Source organism: Pongo abelii, chromosome 17, assembly GCF_028885655.2.
Source record: "Pongo abelii isolate AG06213 chromosome 17, NHGRI_mPonAbe1-v2.0_pri, whole genome shotgun sequence".
Classification (NCBI taxonomy): Eukaryota; Metazoa; Chordata; class Mammalia; order Primates; family Hominidae; genus Pongo; species Pongo abelii.
In genome coordinates, this window is record NC_072002.2 from 22,195,923 (window position 1) to 22,220,844 (window position 24,922).

At 39.9% G+C, this 24,922-nt stretch overlaps 1 protein-coding gene across 10 annotated transcripts in view; it reads left to right on the forward strand.

Annotated features, from left to right (window-relative positions):
- Nucleotides 1-24,922, forward strand: part of SPIRE1 (spire type actin nucleation factor 1) — a 209,655-nt gene that overhangs the window by 9,743 nt on the left and 174,990 nt on the right. For 8 of the 10 annotated variants that reach the window (XM_063716827.1, XM_002828012.6, XM_063716826.1 and 5 more), the window contains exon 2: nt 13,307-13,341. In XM_063716827.1, coding sequence (XP_063572897.1) covers nt 13,307-13,341 — 35 coding nt within the window. Of the gene's footprint in view, nt 1-12,085; nt 12,108-12,835; nt 12,863-13,306; nt 13,342-24,922 lie in introns of those variants that run through there. The other 2 variants (XM_054538154.2, XM_054538158.2) reach the window with 2 other exon arrangements.

A 24,922-nucleotide genomic window follows, 5' to 3' on the forward strand; every position in this document is an offset into this window, starting at 1 on the left:
TTTTGGGGGAAGAATACCAACGAAGTGAAGGGCTCCCCCGATCACATCATATTGGGGCACATGATCACATCATATTGGGGCACGTGATAACCATGTGACATCAGTGGTTACGATAACCTGGACACTTGATTAAGACAGTGTTGTCAGGTTTCTCCACTAAAAAGTTACTATTTTTACCTTCTTTTAATATGTTGTTCTTTAGAAAGGAGTCATTAATTCTAGCCTGCATTCAAGGATGGGGCCAGGTAATTAAACCACCTCCTGGAGACATGAATATCTTCTTAAAGTTATTTTGAATTCTGTGAAGATTTGTGCCTTCTCCTCCATTTACTTATGTATTCAATCATTTGTTTATATCAGTCTGGATTGACGTGTATTTTGTACTTTGGTTGTTTTGTGGCTCAGATTGTTCCCGCTGTGGCCATTGGGTGCTCCTTAGGCTCCTGTGTTCCTTTGATATGCAGCCCTCCTTCTGTCTGGTGGAGCACGTCCTTGCTTTCTGGCACTGCAAGATGTTTCAAGGCTCATCTTATATATTTCCTGCCCCAGCCCTAGAGACCTATATTTCCAGGGAGCTCTTGTTTCTTTCATTGGAGAATGGTGTTTAGAAACCATGATCTTAGCACTGGGTATGCTTGTTGCTTATTGTTTTGTTTTTATTTATTTATTTTTTAAAGTTGTAGTTTTGCTCTGTTGCCCAGGCGGGAGTGCAGTGATGTGATCATAGCTCTCTGTAACTTTGAACTTCTGGGTACAGGTGATCCTTCCACCTCAGCCTCCTGAGTAGCTGGAACTATAAATGCACAACACCACTCCTGGCTAATTTATTTTTTTGTAGAGACAGGGTATCTCACTATATTGCCCAGGCTGGTCTTGAACCCCATTCAAGTGATCTTTCTGCCTCAGCTTCCCAAAGTATTGGGATTGCAGGTGTGATCCACTGCACCTGGCCTGTTTTTAATATAGAAGAAGAAATGTTAAAGAGTTTATTTTTGATGTTGAAACTCTAGATGGATATTTGGGTTTCAGATATCGACTTACTGGATAGTATGAATAATGCCACTGTGAACATTACTGCACATGTCTTTTGGTGAACAAATGTAGCATTTTTGTTGAATATGTGCCTAAAAGTGCGATTGCTAATTCATGATGTATGGTCAACATAAGTAGATATTGCCAGAAATTTTCCGAAGTGATTGTATCTCACAAACTTTTAAAATTAAAACCAATATGAGACATTAGTATAAACTTAAAAAGGATTCGATTAGGTATATGGAGGGGTTATATTCCTAATAATACCAAACTGCTGGCTTCTGAAAACTGTGACTCTTAGTTTTTTTATACTAATTGTGCTAATGCTTTTTTTTTTTTTTTTTTGAGTCGGAGTTTTGCTCTTGTTGCCCAGGCTGGAGGGCAATCCTGTGATCTTGGCTAACTGCAGCCTTCACCTTCTGGGTTCAAGTGATTCTCCTGCCTCAGCCTCCGTGGTAGCTGAGATTACAGGCATGCACTACCATGCCTGGCTAATTTTGTATTTTTAGCAGAGACGGAGTTTCACTATGTTGATCAGGCTGGTCTCAAACTACAGATTTCAAGTGATCCACCCGCCTCTGTCTCCCAAAGTGCTGGGATTACAGGTGTGAACCACTGCGCCGGGCCTAATGCATTTTTTAAAATTGAGTCTATGGTCTTTTTCTGTCATATTTCCCATTTTCTCTCCCATCCCTTAATTTAATTAGAAGTTAAGTTCCTATCTAATATACTCCTTTAATATCTTGTATTTCAGAGAGATAAAAATACAAATAGAGATAATTGGAGGGTAGTGCTAGAATGTCACTAACAGTCCCTATAGGTTGCCTGGTCCCAGGGTTTGGTCATGTCTCCCTGGATTTTTAGTGAAAATACTATGTTAGAGATATTCCCATTACATGATTTCATGTATTCATTTCACCAATATTTGAGTGCCTTCTAAGTGCACTGTGCCAGATGTTGACGATACAAAGAGGGATAAACTGCACTCATACCTTCAAGAAGCTCATAGATGGAGAAACTAACACAGTACGGTGCAATAATTTTAAAATAATAAAGATGTTTAGAAAACTAAGCCCAGAGAAGAGAGTGGCTGACCCTGCCTGGTGACAGTAGGCGAGTGTTACAGAGGAGATCTGGTTTCCGCAGGTCTCCAGGATGGGGCTGTAGCATAAAAGGAATACTATGTGAGGCAGAAGCAGCAGCAAGTGGAAAGGCTTGGAGATGTGGAGGGCGTTATGTGGTGCTCAGAGAGCAGCAGTACATGGATGGCAAGTGCGGCGTTTGTGCTGCCACCCACTTCCCCATGCCAAAAGCAGATAACTGCTAATCAGTTACCGCATTTTTTGCTGCCGAATTTATAAGCAGCCCCAAGAGTTCTCAACAGGTTGCTTCAGGTGGCCACTACTGATTATTCGGAGTTGGCACGTGAGGTTAAACCTGTTTGTCTTCTTTGTAGTGGGTGTTCCCTGCGCCTGGAGCAGAGGATGTGTGTGGGACTGGGGGTAGTGAGAAGGGCTGGAAAGACACGTTGGCTGGGATCAGATGATGAAGGACTTTGTGCCAGCCACATGGTCGAGCGTGTATTTATAGTCTGTACAGGCAGTGGAGAGCCATGGAAGGGTTTTAAGCAGGAAAATGATGTAAGCAGATTACTCTTTTTAGAAAGATAAATGTAGGGGCTTTGTAGATGTATTGAATTGGGTAAAATGGAGGGCAAAGACACCAGTAGGCATTTTATACTATCTTTAGATCTTTGTAGCCTTTAAGTTGCTAAACCAGTTAGGAGTGTTATGGCTGTTCAAACAGGAGATGATGGAGGTCTGAATTAGGGCAGCAGGAATGGAGAGAAGGAATCAGATTGAGAGTGATTTAGGAAGTAGGACAGGGTATAGGTATAGCTCTTCCACTTTTTATGTGTGGGTGAGAAAGGGGAAGGATTGTTCAAAAGTCTGACTTCTTGCCTGGGTGCTTGGGTGACAGGGTAGGCAGGAGAGGCAGGGTAGGGTGGGAAGACAGATGATGGTTTATACTTGTTGGAAATTAAATTGGCCTGGAAAATATTTTTTCCTGTGGAGTCATGTTGATTGCCACCAAGCTCCTTTGCTGCCTTCCAGATAGTTGCAAATCAGCTGTTGAATGTCACACCATAACATGGAGAGAACTAAGAGCTGGCTACAGAAGATGCAGTTCCGATTCTTTTGGCTCTGATGCTTACTATTGAATAGTTATGACCTCAGGCAAGCCATTTAACTATTTCTGATGCTGATACTTTCTTATTTTTTTTTTCTTTTATTCTTTTGTGTGAGGCCAGGTATTGCCATGTTCCCCAGGCTGGTCTTGAACTCCTGGGCTCAAGACATCTACCTGCCTTGGCCTCCCAAAGTACTGGGGTTACAGGTGTGAGCCACGGTGCCCGGCTGCTCTCTTTCTTTATTTGTAAAATGGAAGTAATATTTGTCCAGCCCTTCTTGTGAAATTGTAATGAGACTCAAATGAAGAAATATATGTGGGAGCATTTTGTTACCTTGTATGTACTGCACAAATACATTTTTACTGAGCCATTGCTATCCTTTGTAAAAAGATGACTACTTCCAAATTATTTGAGTCAAGATTGATAAAGAAGTTCTAAAACAATATTAAATATATGTTTGAAAGTCTATAAAATGATTCTTGAGGTTGAAAAAATTTGAAATGTGGGTGTCCATAATGTGATTAGACCTTTGTTGCCTTAGGTGCTCCAGCAGGTTTTTAGAATGGACTATGGAGGGTTACTTGCAGATTATCAGGGAAAGGTAATTAGTGCTTGACCACCGTTTATATTTTTTACGGATTTCCATGTATTTTATATTATCTTGAATTTGGTTTTTTCCTCCTTTTACCACTTTCTGACTTGTTTGATACTCATTTATTGATCATTTAATTTAGCTTCTTTCAATCCTTTGGGGAGTGTAGGAGGGCTTATTTATGTAAATAATAAAACAATGTAACTGTAACTTTCCCTATAAACTCTTGGAACAAATTTCATCTGAGACCTGTAAGATAAGCTATAGTTTAGATGAAATATTTGAATTGTTCTATTGCCTGATGTGTATAAGCTTAAATGTTTTTGATGGGAAATTGTTAAGTTCCTTAAATTAATGATAGTTGCCCCCTAACCTTGACCCTTTTTTTTTTTTTTGAGATGGAATTTCCCTCTGTCACCTAGGCCGGAGTGTAGTGGCTCGATCTCAACTCACTGCAACCTCCGCCTCCTGTGTTCAAGCGACGTCTCCCTCGTCAGCCTCCCAAGTAGCTGAGACTACAGGCATGTGCCACCATGCCCAGCTAATTTTTTTTTTTTTTTTTTTTTTTTTTTTGTAGAGACAGGGTTTCACCATGTTGGCCAGGCTGGTCTCGAACTCCTGACCTCAAATGATTTGCCCTCCCCCCCCTCAGCCTTCCAAAGTGCTGGGATTATAGATGTGAGTCACAGCGCTCAGCTTGACTTTCTTCTTTAATTAATGATCTTTTCATTATATTTGTATTTAAAGAATAGTACTGTATTCATAAGTATAATAAAAATGTGTAACTTACAAAACTTATTACAAAAAGATATTTTTGACTATATATAGTATATGTAGTAAAGGTTAAATAGCTAAAAATGTTTATAGTAAAGGTTAAATAGCTAAAAATGGCAAAGTGTAGTCTATGTCAAGCCTATGTTGTTTTTATAGTTTTTAAATCAGATCTCCCAAATCTTGACAGAGGGAAAATAACACATTTGGGTAAGTGAATATGGATGGTAGAGTTGTGATATATCTAAAGGGAGTTAGGGCTTGGAAGATAGAAGTTCCTGGGATGCCTCTCTGCAGGACTCTTGTTGGCTAGCTTGTCTCATACTCAGATGCCACAGAGGGACAGGAGATTCTAAAGAGAATGGATATAGATGTGTGTATGAAATGCATGAAAACCAGAACTCTTCAATTGATAGAGAATACTAGAACATTTGGGATTGTCACCTGCTAGAACTCTGTTTATGATTTGGCTTGGGGAGGTTCCCCTCCAAGTTCTCCTTCCTGAAATCTAGTGATACGTCTATGTATTTTTGAGCTCGTGAAGTTTAAGCAATGTTTGAATTACTGTTACTAGGGAAAAGTTTAATCCAAATCAACCCAGTTTACAAAAAGTACTTTGACTTTCATTGTCCCTGTCTTCCAACACAGGAGTGTCAGAAATGTGGCTCCAGGCTATAAACATTTTTAGCTATTTATGTATAAACATTTAAACATTTAAAAATGTTTATACTATAAACATTTTTAGCTATTTAACCTTTACTACATATACTATATATAGTCAAGAAATATCTTTTTGTAATGAGTTTTGTAAGTTACACATTTTTATTATACTTATGAATACAGTACTATTCTTTAAATACAAATATTATGTCTTCTATTCCTATGACAGCATTTCTTCTTCTTCTTCTTTTTTAAAATTTTACTTTAAGTTCCAGGATACATGTGCAGAATGTGCAGGTTTGTTACATAGGTATACATGTGCCATGCTGGTTTGCTGCACCTATCAACCCGTGATCTAGGTTTTAAGACCCGCATGCATTAGGTATTTGTCCTAATGCTCTTCCTCCCCTTGCCCCCGCCATCCCTGACAGGCCCTGGTGTGTGTTGTTTCCCTCCCTGTGTCCATGTGTTCTCATTGTTCAACTCCCACTTATGAGTGAGAACATTTCTAAATAGTCCTGGGCACCTCCTCTCCTATACTTGCCATCAGAATACTTCTGAAGATGACATTCTAGACAGCCACTGTTACTCAGAATTGGCACTAGAGATGAAACTTATTTGCTCTGCAAGCTTCCAGTGTTGCCAGATTACATAAAATAGATAAAAGATAATATCCAAATTTTGTGGCGGGTTTTAATCACTGATACTAGGTCCAAGGGGAGACTCTAGTCTCTGGGAAGGTGACTGGTAATAACAATCCAAGGCTGTCATTTTTTTGAAAGGTAAGGGATTTAGTTACAAATCTAGGAAGCAAAGTGTAGTCTATGTCAAAAATAAAGTGGGAGTTTCCATTTCTGAATTAGGATAGAAGTCACATTTATGGCAAAGGTGATTGGAGGCTGTAAGTCCTAGAGCCTGGCTTGGGGCAGAGTCTGTGGGTGGGGGTCAGATAATCTCAAGGAAGAAGATGCAAGTTCTGGAGAGTGCCTGTCACACGAACGTATTGTTGGTGAGTGAACAGATGAATGCTTTTTCCATGAGTGATATTTAAAATTAGAGGTCATGTCCCTGACTGTTTTTTGTATCAAATGCATAACATTCACTCTGAGGTGGGCGGATCACAAGGTCAGGAGATTGAGACAATCCTGGCTAACATGGTGAAATCCCATTTCTACTAAAAATACAAAAATTAGCTGGGCGTGGTGGTGCGTGCCTGTAGTCCCAGCTACTCAGGAGGCTGAGGCAGGAGAATCGCTTGAACCTGGGAGGCGGAGGTTGTAGTGAACCAAGATCGCGCCCTACACTCCAGCCTGGGCGACAGAGCAAGACTCCGTCTCAAAAAAAAAAAAGCATAACATTCTTTTTTCCCTTAAAATGCAACTTGGCAAAGATGATTTTGTTGGGGGAAATTGGTTTAAGCTAATAAATACGTAGTTTCACTGTCCTAACTTTTGAAGTTCTGTTCATTGATTCCAGGTCCTCAGTGGCCACTGCATTTTAGAAATTCAGGTATGAGGCTGAGTGTGGTGGCTCACACCTGTAATCCCAGCACTTTGGGAGGCTGAGGTGGGTGGATCATGAGGTCAAGAGATCAAGACCATCCTGGCCAACATCGTGAAACCCCGTCTCTACTAAAAATACAAAAATTAGCTGGGTATGGTAGTGCGTGCCTGTAGTCCCAGCTACTTGGGAGGCTGAGGCAGGAGAATTGCTTGAACTCTGGAGACAGAGGTTGCAGTAAGCCAAGATTGTGCCACTGTACTCTAGACTGGCGACAGAGCGAGACTCCATCTCAAAAAAAAAAAAAAAAAAAAAAAATTCAGGTATGATTAGGCTGTAGAAATTTTTTTATTGCTAAATTTCAGCCTGTTAACTACAAAACTATGGGTTTTTTTCCTAGTAATAATACAAAAATTGTCCCAGAAGCCTATTTAATATACTCCTTTCTTATAAAAGTATTATAGTTCTTAAACTAATGGTTGTTGTTGATCAGTTTTGGTCAAATGTTTGAGAATATTATTCTTGAAAACATGGAGCATGTTCAGGATGTTGTTTGTCAATCCATTAGCAAATCCTGTTCTACTTCCAAGTTATTTCATGAACCCTCTCCTTTTCACCCTCATTACTGCCATCGCCCTGCCTGGCCGCCCCCCCTGTAGTGCTGCAGGACAAGGTCAGCTCAAGCTCGCTGACCTTGAGCTTTCCATCCGGCTGTCTCCACTACATTCTTCACATTATAGCAAGACTGACCTGGAAACTACCTGGACGCAGCTGACCCTCTTGCCTGGTATCCTTCAGTAGCTTCCCATTTTCCTTAAAGTCAAATCTGAACTCCTCATACTATCCTTACAAGCCTGTGTGATCTGCCCCCTGCCTGTCTAAACACAGTTTATGTTACTCATCCACCAAACGCTTCCCGGGCCTGTCACACGCCACCTCCTGCTTCCGGAACAGATTCTTCTTCCCGCCCTGCAGTTGGTTCTACCCAACTTCAAGGTCTCTGTTTAAATATCATCTTTTGGAGGAATCTTACCTGACCACCCCAAATTGGGTCATTTCTGTTACTTTCTCTCCCTTTTGGATCCATTTATCATGAGTTCTATTTTGTTTGATTACTTTTTTTGGGCTGTGTTAAATGTAAGCCTTATGAGGCGAGAACTGAGTCTAGCTTGTTTACTATGACAGTGTGTCATCAGTGCTTATGAGTAGTACTTAGTAGGTGTTGAATAAATATTTACTGAACAAATGAAGGTGGCAGAGGTATGCTGGCAGGAGAGCAGGGTGTATTCATTGGTATCTCAGTTTTAGCATGAAAAAGAACATAATTTCACATGGTTAGAGGGACTGAAACATTGTCTAGAATTTGGTCACCTAGTAAAAAGCTGGAGAATAATTCTGAGAACCATTTATCTTAAAAGTTCCAGAAATTCTGTTTTTTTGGTAGGTATAGTTTGCCTTTTGCTTATTCAGCTAGTTTGAATCATATTGATAATGTGACTGCATGATAAGTCAGCCATATGCTGAGGTTTCTACTTTAAAGATAAGTAGCTACCTTAATTTGAAAGTATTATTTGCATTCTCTGAGCAGACCCATGGTGAAATGATCTGATTATCAATATTTAAGATTTATAATGTCTGCTGAAGATGACAGTGTTGCCTTAGTTATGAATTCTTTATGACAGACATTTTATATCAGGACTACTTTGTTTCATAAAGCCATTCTGTGTCAGTTTATAGGAAGGCATAGGCTTTTCTGTTTCCTGGGACATAAGGGGACTCGTCTAATAAATTTTTTTTTTTTTTTTTTAAAGACAGTGTCTGGCTCTGTTGCCCAGGCTGGAGTGCAGTGGTACCATCTCAGCTCATTGCCCGCCTTCTGGGCTTAAGCCATTCTCCCACTTCAGCCTTTCTTTTTTAATTTTTATTTATTTATTTATTTATTTATTTTATTATTATTATTTTTTTTTTGAGATGGAGTCTCGTTCTGTCGCCCAGGCTGGAAGTGCAGTGGCACGATCTCTGCTCACTGCAACCTCCGCCTCCTGGGTTCAAGCAATTCTCTGCCTCAGTCTCCCGTGTAGCTGGGATTATTCAGCTAATTTTTGTATTTTTAGTAGAGATGGGGTTTCACCATCTTGGCCAGGCTGGTCTTGAACTCCTGACCTTGTGATCCACCTGCCTTGGCCTCCCCAAAGTGCTCGGATGGCAGGTATGAGCCACTGCGCCCGGCTGCATTCCTCAATTCAACAACACCTTCTTCAATTGGAAACTACCAGTATAGCATCTAGGGATTTACACTTGACAAGTTCTGAGTCTTTCTTCAAAGGTTGGCCACTTCTGTTTTACTGCACCAGACCTAGGGAATGAATCCCTCTAAAACTTACAAATCCTATGACTTCACCCAGAATTTTTTTTTTTGAGATGGAGTGGCGCTCTGTCGCCTAGGCTGGAGTGCAATGGCCTGAACCCAGGAGGCAGAACTTGCAGTGAGCCAAGATCATGCCACTGCACTCCAGCCTGGGCGACAGAGCGAGACTCCGTCTCAAAAAAAAAAAAAAAAAAAATTGAGGAATGCATTTCCCCATTCCTCAGAAACAGTAGAAATGGTAGTTAGCCTGGACAGTACCCCTGCAGTTCCCCTCAATCCCAACAGCCACTGAAAGTGGGAATGGAGATGTATTAGTCCATTCTTGCATTGCTATAAAGAACTACCTGAGACTGGGTAATTTATAAAGAAAAGAGGTTTAATTGGATCACTGTTCTGCAGGCTGTACAGGAAGCATGGCTGGGGAGGCCTCAGAAAACTTACAGTCATGGCAAAAGGTGAAGGGGAAGCCAGCACGTCCTGGGTGGCTGGAGCAGGAGGAAGAAAGAGGGAAGGAGGAGGTGCTACAGACTTTGAAACAACCAGATCTCATGATAACTCGCTATCACAGGACAGCACTAGGGAGATGAATGGTGCTACACCATTAGAAACCATCCTCATGATCTAATCACTTCCCACCAGGCCCCACCTCTAACATTGAGAATTACGATTGAATGTGAGATTTGGGTGGGGACATAGAACCAAACCATATCAAGAGGATTAGAATAAGAAAACCACCCCAACATACATGAGGAGGAATCAGGGGCCTTAGAGTGTGCTCTTCACTCTGTCACCAACTCTGTGTCATTATGTGCAAGTCATTTGACTCCTTGAGCTCTCAGATTACTCATCTGTTTTTAATTAATTAATTAATGGTTTCTGAGGCAAGGCCTTGTTCTGTCACCCATTCTGGAGTGCTGTGGCACTATCACAGCTCACTGCAGACTGGACCTCCTGGGCTCAAGTGATCCTCCTTCGTCAGCTTCCTGAGTAGCTGGGACTACAGGCTTGTGCCAACATGCCTGGCTAATTTTTTGTTTTTGATAGAAACTGGGTCTCACTATGTTACCTAGGCTGGTCTCAAACTCCTGAGCTCAAACAATCCTCCCACCTCAGCCTCCCAAAGTGCTGGGATTACAGGCGCAAGACATCACACCCAGCCAAATTACTCATCTATAAAATGAATGGATTGTGCAAGATCATTTCCAAGATTCCTTTAAGCTCTGATGTCATGTGATTGGGATTTTTGGATTCCTAGGTTAGCTTTTGAGCAGGAATTTGGATGGCAGAGCTGTGTAGTTGGTCAAATACTTTGTACTTACAGCCTTTTCATATTACCGTGAGTTACTCACCAGTTCAAATTGAATGACCAAGAGCTGTTGGATTCTCACAAAAATTTTTAGTACTTTTACAGCATTTTCAGTTTTATAATGCAGGTCATTGAAAAAAATCTTATTTTATAGACTCTTGTGCCCTTTTGGCACCCCTCTATCATTCTTCTTAAGCACTTCATTGTTTTCTGGTACAAAAAGATGTTCCCGGCTTATCTTGTAATTTCCCTGTCCCAGCCCTGAAATCAGCCAGTTTCCCAAGGAATCCTGATTCTGTTGAGGGGGAATGGGCTTGGCGTGCCCCATGGGCTTCTCCCACTTTTGATGGGCAGAGCTAGGAAATGTTTTGAAGTTGTGTAATATCTCCAGTTACAGTTCACCACCACAGGGCTCCTTTTCTTCTTCTCACGTTAGGTTTGTGTATTCCTTCTCCCATAGTGTAAGTCATGACTCCTAGCAATATCGGTGTATTTACTCATGTGCTCATTGCTGCAATACATTAAAATAGTTTCAGGATTTTATACTACCAACAAGAAATGTACTATAAAAATTTTTAGATTTCTTTGTAATTCTCTTTATCTTCAGAATATATCCTACTGAAGATGTAAACTCACGTACTCCTTTTTTTTTTTTTTTGAGACGGAGTCTCACTCTGTCACCCAGACTGGAGGGCAGTGGCGCAATCTCGGCTCACTGCAAGCTCCGTCTCCCGGGTTCACGCCATTCTCCTGCCTCAGCCTCCCGAGTAGCTGAGACTACAGGCACCTGCCACCACGCCTGGCTAATGTTTTATACTTTTAATAGAGATGAGGTTTCACCGTGTTAGCCGGGATGGTCTCGATCTCCTGACCTCATGATCTGCCCGCCTCGGCCTCCCAAAGTGCTGGGATTACAGGCGTGAGCCACTGTACTTGGCCAACTCATATACTCTTAAAGAGGCTACTCTCTGTTACAGTTTGCCTGAGTGCTCCTCTCTGCCTCGCTCCCTCTCTTCCCCCCTATGCAGAGTAGGCTCTCAGTAAATGTTTGCCGAAAGGCAGTCTGTACCCTTCCTTGAGCTGTTTCTGTCCAGTAGTACTTTGCCGAGTAAAATTAATTACCAATTTTATGGGAGTTAAGTACACTTAACCACCAAAAGCATTAATGGTCTGAACAGACAATCATATGTATAAATAAATAAAATGTACGTTATAAATCACTATTGAATGTAGAGTTTTACATAACAATAAATAAATATATAAGTAAAATAGTCTTATACTTATCAAACCCTATTATATAAACCCTTAGGTTGTAAGCTCATTTTATATATATGTTCATGTAGTCTTTATTGCTTATATATAATTTTTAATTTAATTCATAGAACCCAAGGCCCCTTATTTTCTGGTCTCAGTTTCAGCCAGTGTTTCTCATTAGGATCATTAAGAGATGAGGAGTTGTGGTTGTCTTCTTTTATTTTTTCATTTTTGTTTTTTTTCAACCAACTCATTTCAAATAAGAAATTGTTTTAATTTTATTTTTTATTTTAAGAATTGGGAGCATACAAAAGCTATTTTTTGTGATTTTTCTTTTGTGATGTCATAATAGAGTCTAAGGTGTGCAAATTCTAGTTAAGTACTAAAAAAATAACAAGGTTGTTAGAATAACCACTGTGGGCTAGGTGTGAGGGTAAATGCTGGGGAGAGGAAGAAGTGGGAGGATAGTATTGGGTGGAGGGAAAGGTATAGAGCTAAATGCGTATTTGAATTTAGGTCAGTGAAATCTAAGTGTAGTCTGGGGAAATTAAATTTTCTAGTACTGACCGGGCATGGTGGCTCACGCCTGTAATCCCAGTACTTTGGGAGGCCGAGGCAGGCAGATCACTTGAGGTCAGGAGTTCGAGACCAGCCTGGCCAACATGGCAAAGCCCCATCTCTACTAAAAATAAAAAAATTGGCCGGGCATGGTGGCGGGTGCCTGTAGTCCCAGCTACTCAGGAGGCCGAGGTGGGAGAATTGCTTGAACCTGGGAGTGAGCGGTTGCAGTGAGTCAAAATCACACCACTGCACTCCAGCCTGGGTGACAGAGTGAGACTCCTCAAACAAAACAAAACAAAACAATTTTCTAGTACCCAGTATAATTAATTGTATAATTGTGTTATTCATTCTTTTTGTTAAAACTATTTAATAAGTGATTCTTTAAAATAGCTGTTTTTGTTTAAGAAGTATGTTTTTGTCAGTGACATTGACAGAAATATATTAATTGTTCATGTTCTTTGGTATTATGTATCAGTGATGGAGAAAAACACTAATATTGGTACAGCCAAATATTGTTCAGTTCTAGTTATTCTTTAGGTGAGCCTCTGTTGGAAAAATTACTCAGTTAATTATATGGTTTTGCCTAATCATGTATTAAAGAAAAACAGTCAGCATATATTAAAGAAGGTATGAATTTAAACATTATTCCTTTCATCGAAATGATCACTGTATCTTTAAACTGGAAATATATTTGCAGTCTTAAGATTTCCTAAGGTATACTTAAAATACCTTTGAAGTATTTTAAGGTGTTTCTTAAAAGAAAGCAAGACTTTCAGATGTTTTTGTTCGATTGATTTATATATCTGTATTAAATATGTATATATGTTTTAGATCTTATTACAGTTAAGCATTTTTTTCTCACTTTTTTCTTTGTTATTTTTTAATGGGCCTATTTAAACTTAAATCTCTAAGTAGGACCTTCAGGGATATTTGGTCATTCTAACATCTTCCATTTGCATAGATATTCTCATAGACATAATAAAGCCATAGCCAGAGAAGCTCAAATATTTTTATCAATGATTTAAAAAAGCTGAAATCTTTTGAAAGTAATCCTTTTCATTTTTATTACAGGTAAACTGGGATATTCACAATGTGTGGAAACAGAGGTAAGTGAAATACTCAAATATTTCTTAGTAAAGCAGCTTTGCAATCCTGTTTAGACTAACTTGAGTACTGAACTATCTATCTCACTATAGGTTCTTGGTCTTCTGATAAGATTTCTTTTTTTTTTTTTTTTGAGATGGAGTTTTGCTCTTGTTGCCCAGGCTGGAGTGCAATGGCACGATCTTGGCTCACTGCAACCTCCACCTCTTGGGTTCAAGCGATTCTCCTGCCTCAGCCTTCTGACTGGCTGGGATTATAGGCGCCCACCACCACGCCCAGCTAATTTTTGTATTTTTAGTAGAGACGGGGTTTCACCATGTTGGCCAGGCTGGTCTTGAACTCCTGACCTCAGGTGATCCACCCGCCTCGGCCTCCCAAAGTGCTGGGATTATAGGCATGAGTCACCGCACCTGGCCCTGATAAGATGTTTTGAGAGCAGGTGTGTTTTCTAGGTTTAGGAAGAGTAAAATGTGAAGAAAAATTAGTTGCCTTGTCCATATTTTTGTAACGTCAGGTTGTGTTATAAAGAATAGCTTAATTATCATTTTAAAATTTAACCGTATTATTATTTGCAGAATTGAGTTAGCTAAGATCTAGAGCTCTTAGTAATTTCAGTTTTTTTTTCATAATTCAGTGCAGTATGTCATATAATAAATACAGCATTTAAATGTGTCAGACTCCATTGGAGCTGCCTTAATTTAAGAAAAAATAGGGACTTGGAAACAATGTTTTAGTAAGATTAATAATAAATTTGGTGCTTTGTTATTTATACTAGTAGGATTATTATTATTATTATTATTATTATTATTATTATTATTTTTAGACGGAGTCTCGCTCTGTCGCGCAGGCTGGAGTTCAGTGGCACGATCTCAGCTCAGTGCAAGCTCCGCCTCCCGGGTTCACGCCATTCTCCTGCCCCAGCCTCCCAAGTAGCTGAGACTACAGGTGCCTGCCACCATGCCCAGCTAATTTTTTGTATTTTTAGTAGAGACAGGGTTTCACTGTGTTAGCCAGGATGGTCTCGATCTCCTGACCTCGTGATCCGCCCGCCTTGGCCTCCCAAAGTGCTGGGATTACAGGCGTGAGCCACTGCGCCGGGCCTGGTTTATTATTTTTTAATAATTTAATTTCAAATTTCTGATTGTGAAATTTAAGGGGTTTCTATGTGTTCATTACAGGGATTTCAAGCATAATACTGAAATACCAGGTCAGCATATATGTGTGGTATTCTTTTCAGTAGCAGTTTCATCAACCTTAGATTGGGGGTGTTAGGTGTTTTGTTAGTGGCAATGCCCAAATAAAGGATTTAAGAAGTTGTATTTCAAATTTTATAATGCATCTACATATTGATGTAGGTTTTAGTAAGTTTCAACTGTTGTTTTAAATGAAACGTAGGCTTCCCAAGGGATTATATTGTATAATAAACAAAAATAATTTATCCCTTTTTGCATTAATTTTTGTATTTTCTTTCTTTTTTTTTTTTTTTTCTTTTGAGACAGAGCCTTGCTGTGTCTCCCAGGCTGGAGTGCAGTGGCACAATCTTGGCTCACTGCAACCTCCACCTCCCAGGTTCAAGTGATTCTCCTGCCTCAGCCTCCTGAGTAGCTGGGACTACAGGCGCATACCACCATGCTGGCTAGTTTTTGTATTTTTAGTGAAGACAGGGTTTCACCATGTTGGCCAGGCTGGTCTCCAACTCCCGGTCTCAGGTGATCCACCGTTACAGGCGTGAGCCACTGTGCCCAGCCCATTTTTGCATTTTCTATTCAACTTTGAAAGGAGGGACAGTTTTTTCCAAATTAGATCTAAAAAGGCAAGAACTTAATATTTTTATATTGTTAGAATTTTTGATATACTATTCACATGACACAAAGGGGTGGGATTTGATTTGAGTCAGAAGAGGTAAGTTTTGTGGTTTCTGGGTATGTATTTTTCTAGCTATGCAATTTTGAGTAAGTAATTTTTCTTCCAGAACTTTGTCTTTCTTATCTATAAAATGTTAATGGTAAATTGTATTAACCTCATAGCTTATGAAATTTTTAGAGATGCTATATATTAAAATGTTTCATAAACCTTAAATACACTATTGTGAATTAAGATGATACAAATATAGTCAGCATTCATCTGCGTTTAGGTAATGAAATATGAAGATTTTACATACAAGGCACAGTTATCTAATTATTGTTTTATTATATTTTATTGTCATAAAATCCACATGATCTTAATGTTAGTTTAGTACTCACTTTGTGAAGAAGCATTAGTTCATTTTATCTCCTAATTGAGGGCCCTTATAATTTGATTCGTAACATAGGTCACCAAAAGAATTGGAATCTAACTAAATAGAAGTTTTTCAGAATTAAAAAAAAAAGTAACAATTTGAAGGGGGCAAAACACAAGGAAACAAAAATTTCAATCTGATATTGATTAAATTCAGAAAAATAGGTATTTTCTAGGGCTAACAGTGGTTATCAGTGGGGAGGAGATTGGGATTGTAAATGGTCATTTATCCATATTGTTTGATTTGAAAAAAAAAGAGTATCTGTGTATTACTTTGGTAATTAAGATAGCAAAAAGCAGGAGTGGTGAGGCGGTAGGGGCAGTGGGAGCTACTTTTTTTTAGAAGTTTGGTGAAATGAGAGAAGGAATAAAACAGCATAAGGAGGAAGTTTTCTGTTGTGTTTTAGGTTAGAGACGATGGTCCATTTGGCGGTGGTGGTGTAAGGGAGCCTGGAGGGCGTGAGCCAGGTTCAAGAGTGGTTATCTAATGAAGCAGACCCAGGAACACGTGGGAGACGATGGTTGTCTGGAGTAGTGCTGCTCAGAACCAAGACTAGTCCAGGGCTCTGTGGTCTCTGAGACTCTCTCAGGGGATCTGCAAGGTCAAAACTATTTTCATAGTACTGCTAGGATATCATTTGTCTTTATACTTTCATTCTCTTAAGAGCGTACCATGGAGTTTTTGGAGGCATGAGGAAGACTGTCAGAATGACTGCAGAAGCAGATGAGATCCAGCCTTTTTTTTTTGGAGACAGGGTCTTGCTCTGTCACCGAGGCTGGAGTGCAGTGCCATGATAACGGCTCACTGTAGCTTCAACTTCCTGGGTTCAAGTCATCCTCCCACCTCAGCCCTCTTGAGTAGCTGGGACTACAGGTGCATGTCACCACACCTGGATGGTTTTTTATTTTTTATTTTATTTTTATTTTTTGAGATGGAGTCTCACTCTGTTGCCCAGACAACAGAGTGTAGTGGTGCGATCTCGGCTCACTACAACCTCTGCCTCCTGGGTTCAAGCGATTCTGCTACCTCAGCCTCCCGAGTAGCTGGGACTACAGGCGTGCACCATGATGCCCAGCTAATTTTTGTATTTTTAGTAGAGACGGGGTTTCGCCATGCTGGCCAGGCTGGTTTTGAACTCCTGACATCGTGATCCTCCCACCTCAGCCTCCCAAAGTGTTGGGATTACAGGTGTAAGCCACTGTGCCTGGCCTGTTTTTTTATTTTTATTTTTGTTTTTTTTGTAGAGATGGGGTTTTGCTATGTTGCCCAGGCTGGTCTCCAACTTCTGAGCTCAAGCAGTCCTCATGCCTCGGCCTCCCAAAGTGTTGGGATTATAAATGTGAGGCACCTTGCCCAGCCTCTCTGGCTGTCTTTCATTGAGCCTGACATTAAAAGCTTTTGTAAAATGTAAAACAATTCCACCCTTCTCATTTTTTTTAATGTAGTTTTTTTTCCTCCATAAAATGTTATTAACATTTAATGGGCTTAAATGAATTAATACATATTTTAAACATTTCTTGGTTTTAATTTCTAATACAGTAAATATTGATAGATTATAGCCCACATTAAAAAAAAGCTCTTTGGGCTCCTCTAATTTTTTAGTGTGTAAAGAGGTTCTAAAACCAAAATTTAAAGGTTTGAGAGCTGTGGTATGAGAGCACGAATGGCAGAGGTACTTCCTCCTAAGAAACAGAATCGGGAGGTAGGAGGAAACTAGAGTTGTGGGGTAGGCAGCAGGAAGCCCAGGCACCCTTGCCATATGGGTTTAAGCATCTTTTTGTCAGCAAGACGGCAGGCTCATATCTGAGACTGAGGTTATACTGGGTCACAAAGGGGACTGACTACTAGAGCCTCTCGTGGCTCTTAAATTGTTTTTCTATTGAGCAAAACAAATTGTTTTTCTATTTCTACCATTCCCTCTGTAAACCCCTCACCGAACTCTTGCTAGTATAAGCTGCCTGAAGGATGAGGCTGCCTGCCATTCTGGGGCAGCCTGTTCAGCCTTTCTGAATTCAGAGAGGCCTTATTAGGTGGCCCTTGTGCCCAGGCTCAGCTCATGGGGCCTCCTTTTCCTTCTCACTTCTCTGCCTCAGATTCTCCATTGAGGGTGGATAGTTGCAAAAATTATTATTATTTTTTGAGACAGAGTCTCGCTCTTGCCCAGGCTGGAGTGCAGTGGCACGATCTCAGCTCACTGCAACCTCTGCCTCCCAGGTTCAAGCGATTCTCCTTTCTCAGCCTCCTGAATAGCTGGGATTACAGGCATGCGCCACCACGCCTGGCTAATTTTTGTATTTTTAGTAGAGATGGAGTTTTGCCGTGTTGGTGAGGCTGGTCTCGAACTCGGGACCTCAGGTGATCCGCCTGCCTCAGCCTCCAAAGTGCTGGGATTAGAGGCATGAGCCACTGTGCCCACCACAAAAATCATTTACATTTTATTTAGCATCAAGCCTAGCTTTATACGTGCAGCATATTATGTGTCATTCCTGGTTGGGAAGTGTAAGGTTTCCTGGGAGCAAGAAGGAAGTCCTTCTTAAGCAAGGCTTACAGACTCCCAGGGAAAACAAAATCTCTTTATCTCTCTGGGGTTTTAGGGCCCTCATCAAGTCATATAATTGAAATAGAGAACATCAATTGTTCAACTGGTTTTTATTTTAATAGTTTTTGTAGTACATAAAAATCATGTTATGAATTATTTTGTAGTTTTAATTACAACTTTTAGCACTTTTACTATATTCTTAAAAATTAAAAATTACGAGTTCTGAGAAAGCAGTGAAATCATATATAGGTATTTGATTAACTTTTATGTGATCTTTTACCTCAAGCTAATGTTTCTTAAAATCAAGTATTTCACCTTATTTCTTACTATTTGGAAAATGTTTTAATATGCTTGATTATACTAAGTATTTTCCAGCATTTGAACTCATTAATGGAAATCTTTCATATGATTTGTTTTAAATGACATGCAAATTTTTTTACTTTAATAGGCAATTTAATTTTTCCCTATAACTTTTTCTGTTTTTTGAAAGTATAATTTACATACAGTAAAATTTACCTTTTTATTTAATTCTTTGAGTTTTGACAAGCATGTTTCGTTGTTAACTTTCCCTACAATCAAGTTTTGTCACCCCTTTAACGTCCCCCATGCCACTTTGTAGTTAGCCCTGCCCCTCCTTCCAGCCCCTCGCAGCCACTGATCTGTGTGTTGTTCTTACAGTTTTGAAAAGGACATGTAATTTAAACAGCGTGTGACCCATATTTCTCCCTTCCTAGTAGTGGCTCACAGCGCAGACGACTAATTTATAAACTCTTGAATGACTAACCTGTACTCGTGGGCGCTTGCCTGTCAAGGAAGCAGTTCAGATCCAGATTTAAGGGTAGCTTTTATTCCAATTTTACAAATTTTTCCTACTGCCATTGTTTAAATAGTTTTGTGGATTATAATCTTACTTTTGAAGAAAATTGCTAAATATTTGAAAATATCAAAACCAGAACTGATTTGAATTTCCATGTATTTTAATTGAGGCTTTTACATTAGTTTTTTTCCAGCTTTCCAAATTTCATCACATTCCTGTCTCCTATTAATCACCACTAATTATGTAGCACTCAGAGGCCCTTTCCCTTTAGCAGGAAAGAAGGTTAAATGAATAACTAGAACAATCTTGTTCCCTTGGGGGATTAACTATATTTTAAGTGGAATAGGTTAAAGTATTATATAAAGTTAAATGAACTTTTATCATTGCTTTAATCTTGATAGAACTGGTTTGTAAAAATTGTACCATAGAATCATTTAAGCTTTAGTGAGGGAAACTATTGAAAAGACTCATGTTCACATCTTAGAAATAAAGTTCACGTATACTGGGCATAGGTACCTATTCTGTGTTTCATTCCCACATGCATCTTGAAGAAATATTTTACAGCTTACCCATTCCTGTACACTAATAACAGAAAAACAGAGAGCCAAATCATGAGTGAACTCCCATTCATATTGCTACAAAGAGAATAAAATACCTAGGAATCCAACTTACAAGGGATATGAAGGACCTCTTCAAGGAGAACTACAAACCACTGCTCAACGAAATAAAAGAGACACAAACAAATGGAAGAACATTCCGTGCTTATGGATAGGAAGAATCAATATCGTGAAAATGGCCATACTGCCGAAGATAATTTATAGATTCAATGCCATCCCCATCAAGCTACCAATGACTTTCTTCACAGAATTGGAAAAAACTACTTTAAAGTTCATATAGAACCAAAAAAGAGCCTGCATTCCCAAGACAATCCTAAGCAAAAAGAACAAAACTGGAGGCATTGCACTACCTGACTTCAAACTATATACTACAAGGCTACAGTAACCAAAACAGCATGGTACTGGTACCAAAACAGATATATTGGCAATGGAACAGAACAGAGGCCTCAGAAATAACACCACACGTCTACAACCATCTGATCTTTGACAAACCTGACAAAAGCAAGAAATGGGGAAAGGATTCCCTATTTAATAAATGGTACTGGGAAAACTGGCTAGCCATATGTAGAAAGCTGAAACTGTATCCCTTCCTTTATACAAAAATTAATTCAAGGTGGATTAAAGACTTAAAATGTTAGACCTAAAGCTATAAAAACCCTAGAAGAAAACCTAGGCAATACTATTCAGGACATAGGCATGGTCAAGGACTTCATGACTAAAACACCAATAGCAATGGCAACAAAAGCCAAAATTGACAAATGGGATCTAATTAAACTAAAGAGCTTCTGCATGGCAAAAGAAACTGCCATCAGAGTGAACAGGCAGTCTACAGAATGGGAGAAAATTTTTGCAATCTACCCATCTGACAAAGGGCTAATATCAAGAATCTACAAAGAACTCAAACAAATTTACAAGAAAAAACAACCCCATCAAAAAGTGGGCAAAGGATATGAACAGACACTTCTCAAAATAAGACATTTATGCAGCCAACAGACACATTAGAAAATGCTCATCATCACTGGTCATCAGAGAAATGCAAATCAAAACCACAATGAGATACCATCTCATACCAGTTAGAATGGCAATCATTAAAAATTCAGGAAACAACAGATGCCGGAGATGATGTGGAGAAATAGGAACGCTTTTACTTTGTTGTTGGAAGTGTAAATTAGTTCAACCATTGTGGAAGACAGTGTGGCGATTCCTCAAGGATCTAGAACTAGAAATACCATTTGACCTAGTGATCCCATTACTGGGTATGTACCCAAAGGATTATAAATCATGCTACTATAAAGACACATGCACACATGTGTTTACTGTGGCACTATTCACAATAGCAGACTTGGAACCAACCCAAATGTCCATCAGTGACAGACTGGATTAAGAAAATATGGCACATACACACCATGGAATACTATGCAGCCATAAAAAAGGATGAGTTCCTGTCCTTTGCAGGGACATGGATGAAGCTGGAAACCATCATTCTGAGCAAACTATCGCAAGGACAGAAAACCAAACACCGCATGTTCTCACTCATAGGTGGGAATTGAACAATGAGAACACTTGGACACAGGGTGGGGAACATCACACACTGGAGCCTGTTGTGGGGTTGGGGGGGGTAGGAGGGATAGCATTAGGAGAAATACCTCATGTAAATGACAAGTCGATGGGTGCAACAAACCAACATGGCACATGTATACCTATGTAATAAACCTGCACATTGTGCACATGTACCCTAGAACTTTAAGTATAATAACAAAAAAATTTTACAATTAGAAGAATGTTTCTCTGTCCACTTCTGAAGCAAAAGAGTGTTTAGTTTGAATTAAGAGGCATTAATTACTCTCAGTCAAAAAATTTTGTTTTATTTATGTAAATAACAAAAGAGTTCAGACCTGTTAACAATCTTTTTAAATTAAAAATGATTATCCTCTGGGCAAAAAATATATATATGTATTTTACAGCTTACTATATTCCAAGTACTGTTATAGACATTAATTAATCATCACAACAAATGTATGAAGTAGATCCTATTATTTGCATTTTAGGGATGAGAGCTAAGTATATAGAGAGGTTAAGTAATTTGCCCAAGCCGACATAGCCAGAAAGTTGCAGAGCCACTTATCTCTTTACTTTTCATATATTTGTCCTTTCTTTATTCAGCCTGTATCTGCAATGTAAGGTATCTACATAATGCTGATGGTTAATTTAGTGCCTCATTTGGAATAATGAGATGCCTTTGTATCTCCTTATATGCCTCTTAACTGCAGCTACTTCAGTTCTTGCCATTTTATAGCCAACGGATATAATCCTGTTAGATGTAACCTGGACAAAAGTGTAAACGCAGTCCACGAACCTTCAACCTCTTAGGTGAGGACAGGGTCTGTACCGTAGGAACTTGTGAAGTAGTCTGATTCCAAACTACTCAAAGTGATTCCAGAATTGTTCTATATAGTTGAACCTCCTGGAAAGTCAAATCTGCTTTAGGGGACCCAGAGATCTTGAGGCAAGCCAAGAAATGCATCATAGTCTCTTGGACCTCGTTCTGGTTATGTATAGTTTTTGACCCAAACAGGGCTGTATCAATTTTTAATGTTTTCTGAGCATCCTAAAATAAACTACTAAAGCCTGTACATGGGGTTTGCTGCTTTATACAGAGTATAACATTTTAAAATGTCTTTTTTTGTCTTTAGCTAAATCAGCTCACTACCCATAATTGATTCCACCCTCTGGCTCATTTAGGTGACAATTAGATTTGTATTGCCTCTTTTTTTGGGGGCGGGGTGGTGTGGGGAACGGAGTCTCTGTTGTCCAGGCTGGAGTGCAGTGGTGTGATCTCAGCTCACTGTAACATCTGCCTCCTGGGTTCAAGTGATTCTCCTGAGTAGCTGGGATTACAGGCAACTGCCACCACGCCCGGCTAATTTTTGTATTTTTAGTAGAGACGGGGTTTCACCGTGTTGGCCAGGCTGGTCTTGAACTCCTGGCTGCAAGTGATCCACCCGCCTCAGCCTCCCAAAGTGCTGGGATTACAGGCGTGAGCCACCATGCCCGGCCATGTAGAATTTTTTTTAATAATTTGCCTTATTAGGCAGGCATGGTGGCTCACGCCTGTAATCCCAACACTTTGGGAGGCCGAGGTGGGCGGATCACCTGAGGTCAGGAGTTCGAGACCAGCCTGGCCAATATGGTGAAGCCCTGGCTCTACTAAATGCAAAAAATTAATCGAGCATGGTGGTGGGTGCCTGTAATCCCAGCTACTTGGGAGGCTGAGACAGGAGAATCGATTCAACCTGGGAGGTGGAGGTTGCAGTGAGCCGAGATCATGCTATTGCGCTCCAGCCTGGGTGACAAGAGTAAAACTGTCAAAAAACAAAACAAAACAAAAGAATTTGCCATATCAGTCTGTCTTAGTCAAAAATTAAAATGATTTAAATAAAATAAAACCAGTATTTTTCAGCACACATAATGCAATGCTGATGGGATCTGTGTGGGAAGGGGCTAGATTTTTATTTAGTTTTTCAAAATACATTTATTCATTTGTAGCATTTGTAGAAATGATATTGGCCAGGCATGGTGGCTTACACCTGTGATCCCAGCACTTTGGGAGGCCAAGGCGGGCGGATCACGAGGTCAGGAGATTGAGACCATCCTGGCTAACACAGTGAAACCCCATCTCTACTAAAAATACAAAAAATCAGCTGGGTGTGGTGGCGGGTGCCTGTAGTCCCAGCTACTCGGGAGGCTGAGGCAGGAGAATGGCATGAACCCAGGAGGTGGAGCTTCCAGTGAGCCGAGATCACGCCACTGCTCTTCAGCCTGGGCAACAGAGCGAGACTCTGTCTCAAAAAAAAATAAAAAAAAATGTATATTTGTTGTAAATCTTAAAGAGTAAAAGGAGAATGTAAAAATCACTTCATACCCTACTACCAAGTGATAGTGGCTGTTTAGAGTATTTTTCTCGACATCTCTTCCCTTAGGTACATAACAATATTGACACATTAATTGAGCATCTGTTGTGTGCCACTCTTAGAGTCACATGCATCTTTGTATTAAGACACAGACTTGGCTTGAAGGAGTTAGCCAGGCTGAGGGAAAGGATTTAGGTAAATCCAGTGGAACTTTCCAGGAAGAAGGACACCATAGTGAAGATTCTGAAAGAGCTAGCTGTTTTTGAAACTGACAGAACAACACAAGGATGTCTGAAGCATAGAGAAGGAGGGAGAGTTAAAGAAAATGTAGGGAAGACAAGGCGGTGCCAGTTATTACAGGTCATGTTAAAGATTGGACACAGCTCAGGGCTGGGCTCGGTGGCTCACGCCTGTAATCCCAGCACTTTGGGAGGCCGAGGCGGGCGGATCACGAGGTCAGGAGATCGAGACTATCCTGGCTAACACAGTGAAACCCCGTCTCTACTAAAAATACAAAAAATTAGCCGGGTGTGGTGGTGGGTGCCTGTAGTCCCACCTACTCGGGAGGCTGAGGCAGGAGAATGGCGTGAACCTGGGAGGCGGAGCTTGCAGTGAGCCGAGATTGCACCACTGCACTCCAGCCTGGGCAACAGAGCGAGACTCTGTCTCAAAAAAAAAAAAAAAAGATTGGACATACCTCCGTTTTCCGTTCAAGGGAAGAAACATTTCTGTCTGAAATTTTTTTCTATTCCTGTGATCATTCTTCTGTTGATATGTGTTGTTCATCTGCTGTTTTCTTACATTCTTTGTATTTCCCACGCTACACAGATGTGTTTTATACACTCATTATTTCATCAGTTTATACATTATTTAATTAATTGGTACTATAATAATAGTGGTACAGTTGTATAAATAGGTTTGGGAACAAACCCAACTGACCCATGGTAAGCATAGGAGCAGAAATGCCTGGTGACTGAAGGAGTAGCTGGCCTGTGACGTGGAGAGAAGTCAGTATGATAGGTCTGGGGATTAGGGAGTAGAGATGGATGAGTCATTTAGGTGGAGGCTAATTGAGCTTCTGCAGTTCAGTATGGTGTCTCGACATATTCTCTTAATTTGGTGGAGATTTTACTGTATTTAGCAGATATTAAAATAAGGTTTTTAATCAGCAAAATTAATGATTTCCTCGGTTTTATGACCATTACCTAATTTTTTGATGATGATGTTTCTTAGTTTTTTAAAAATAAACTTTTTAGGATATAATTCACAAACCATATGAGTTACCCACTTTACCCACTTTTCCAATTAGCGGTTTTTGAGATGTTCAGAGTTATGCAGCCATCACCACAATTTTAGGACATTTTGTCACCTTATAAAGAAATGTGGTACCTTTTAGCTATCACCTCCTAGCCCCAGCAATC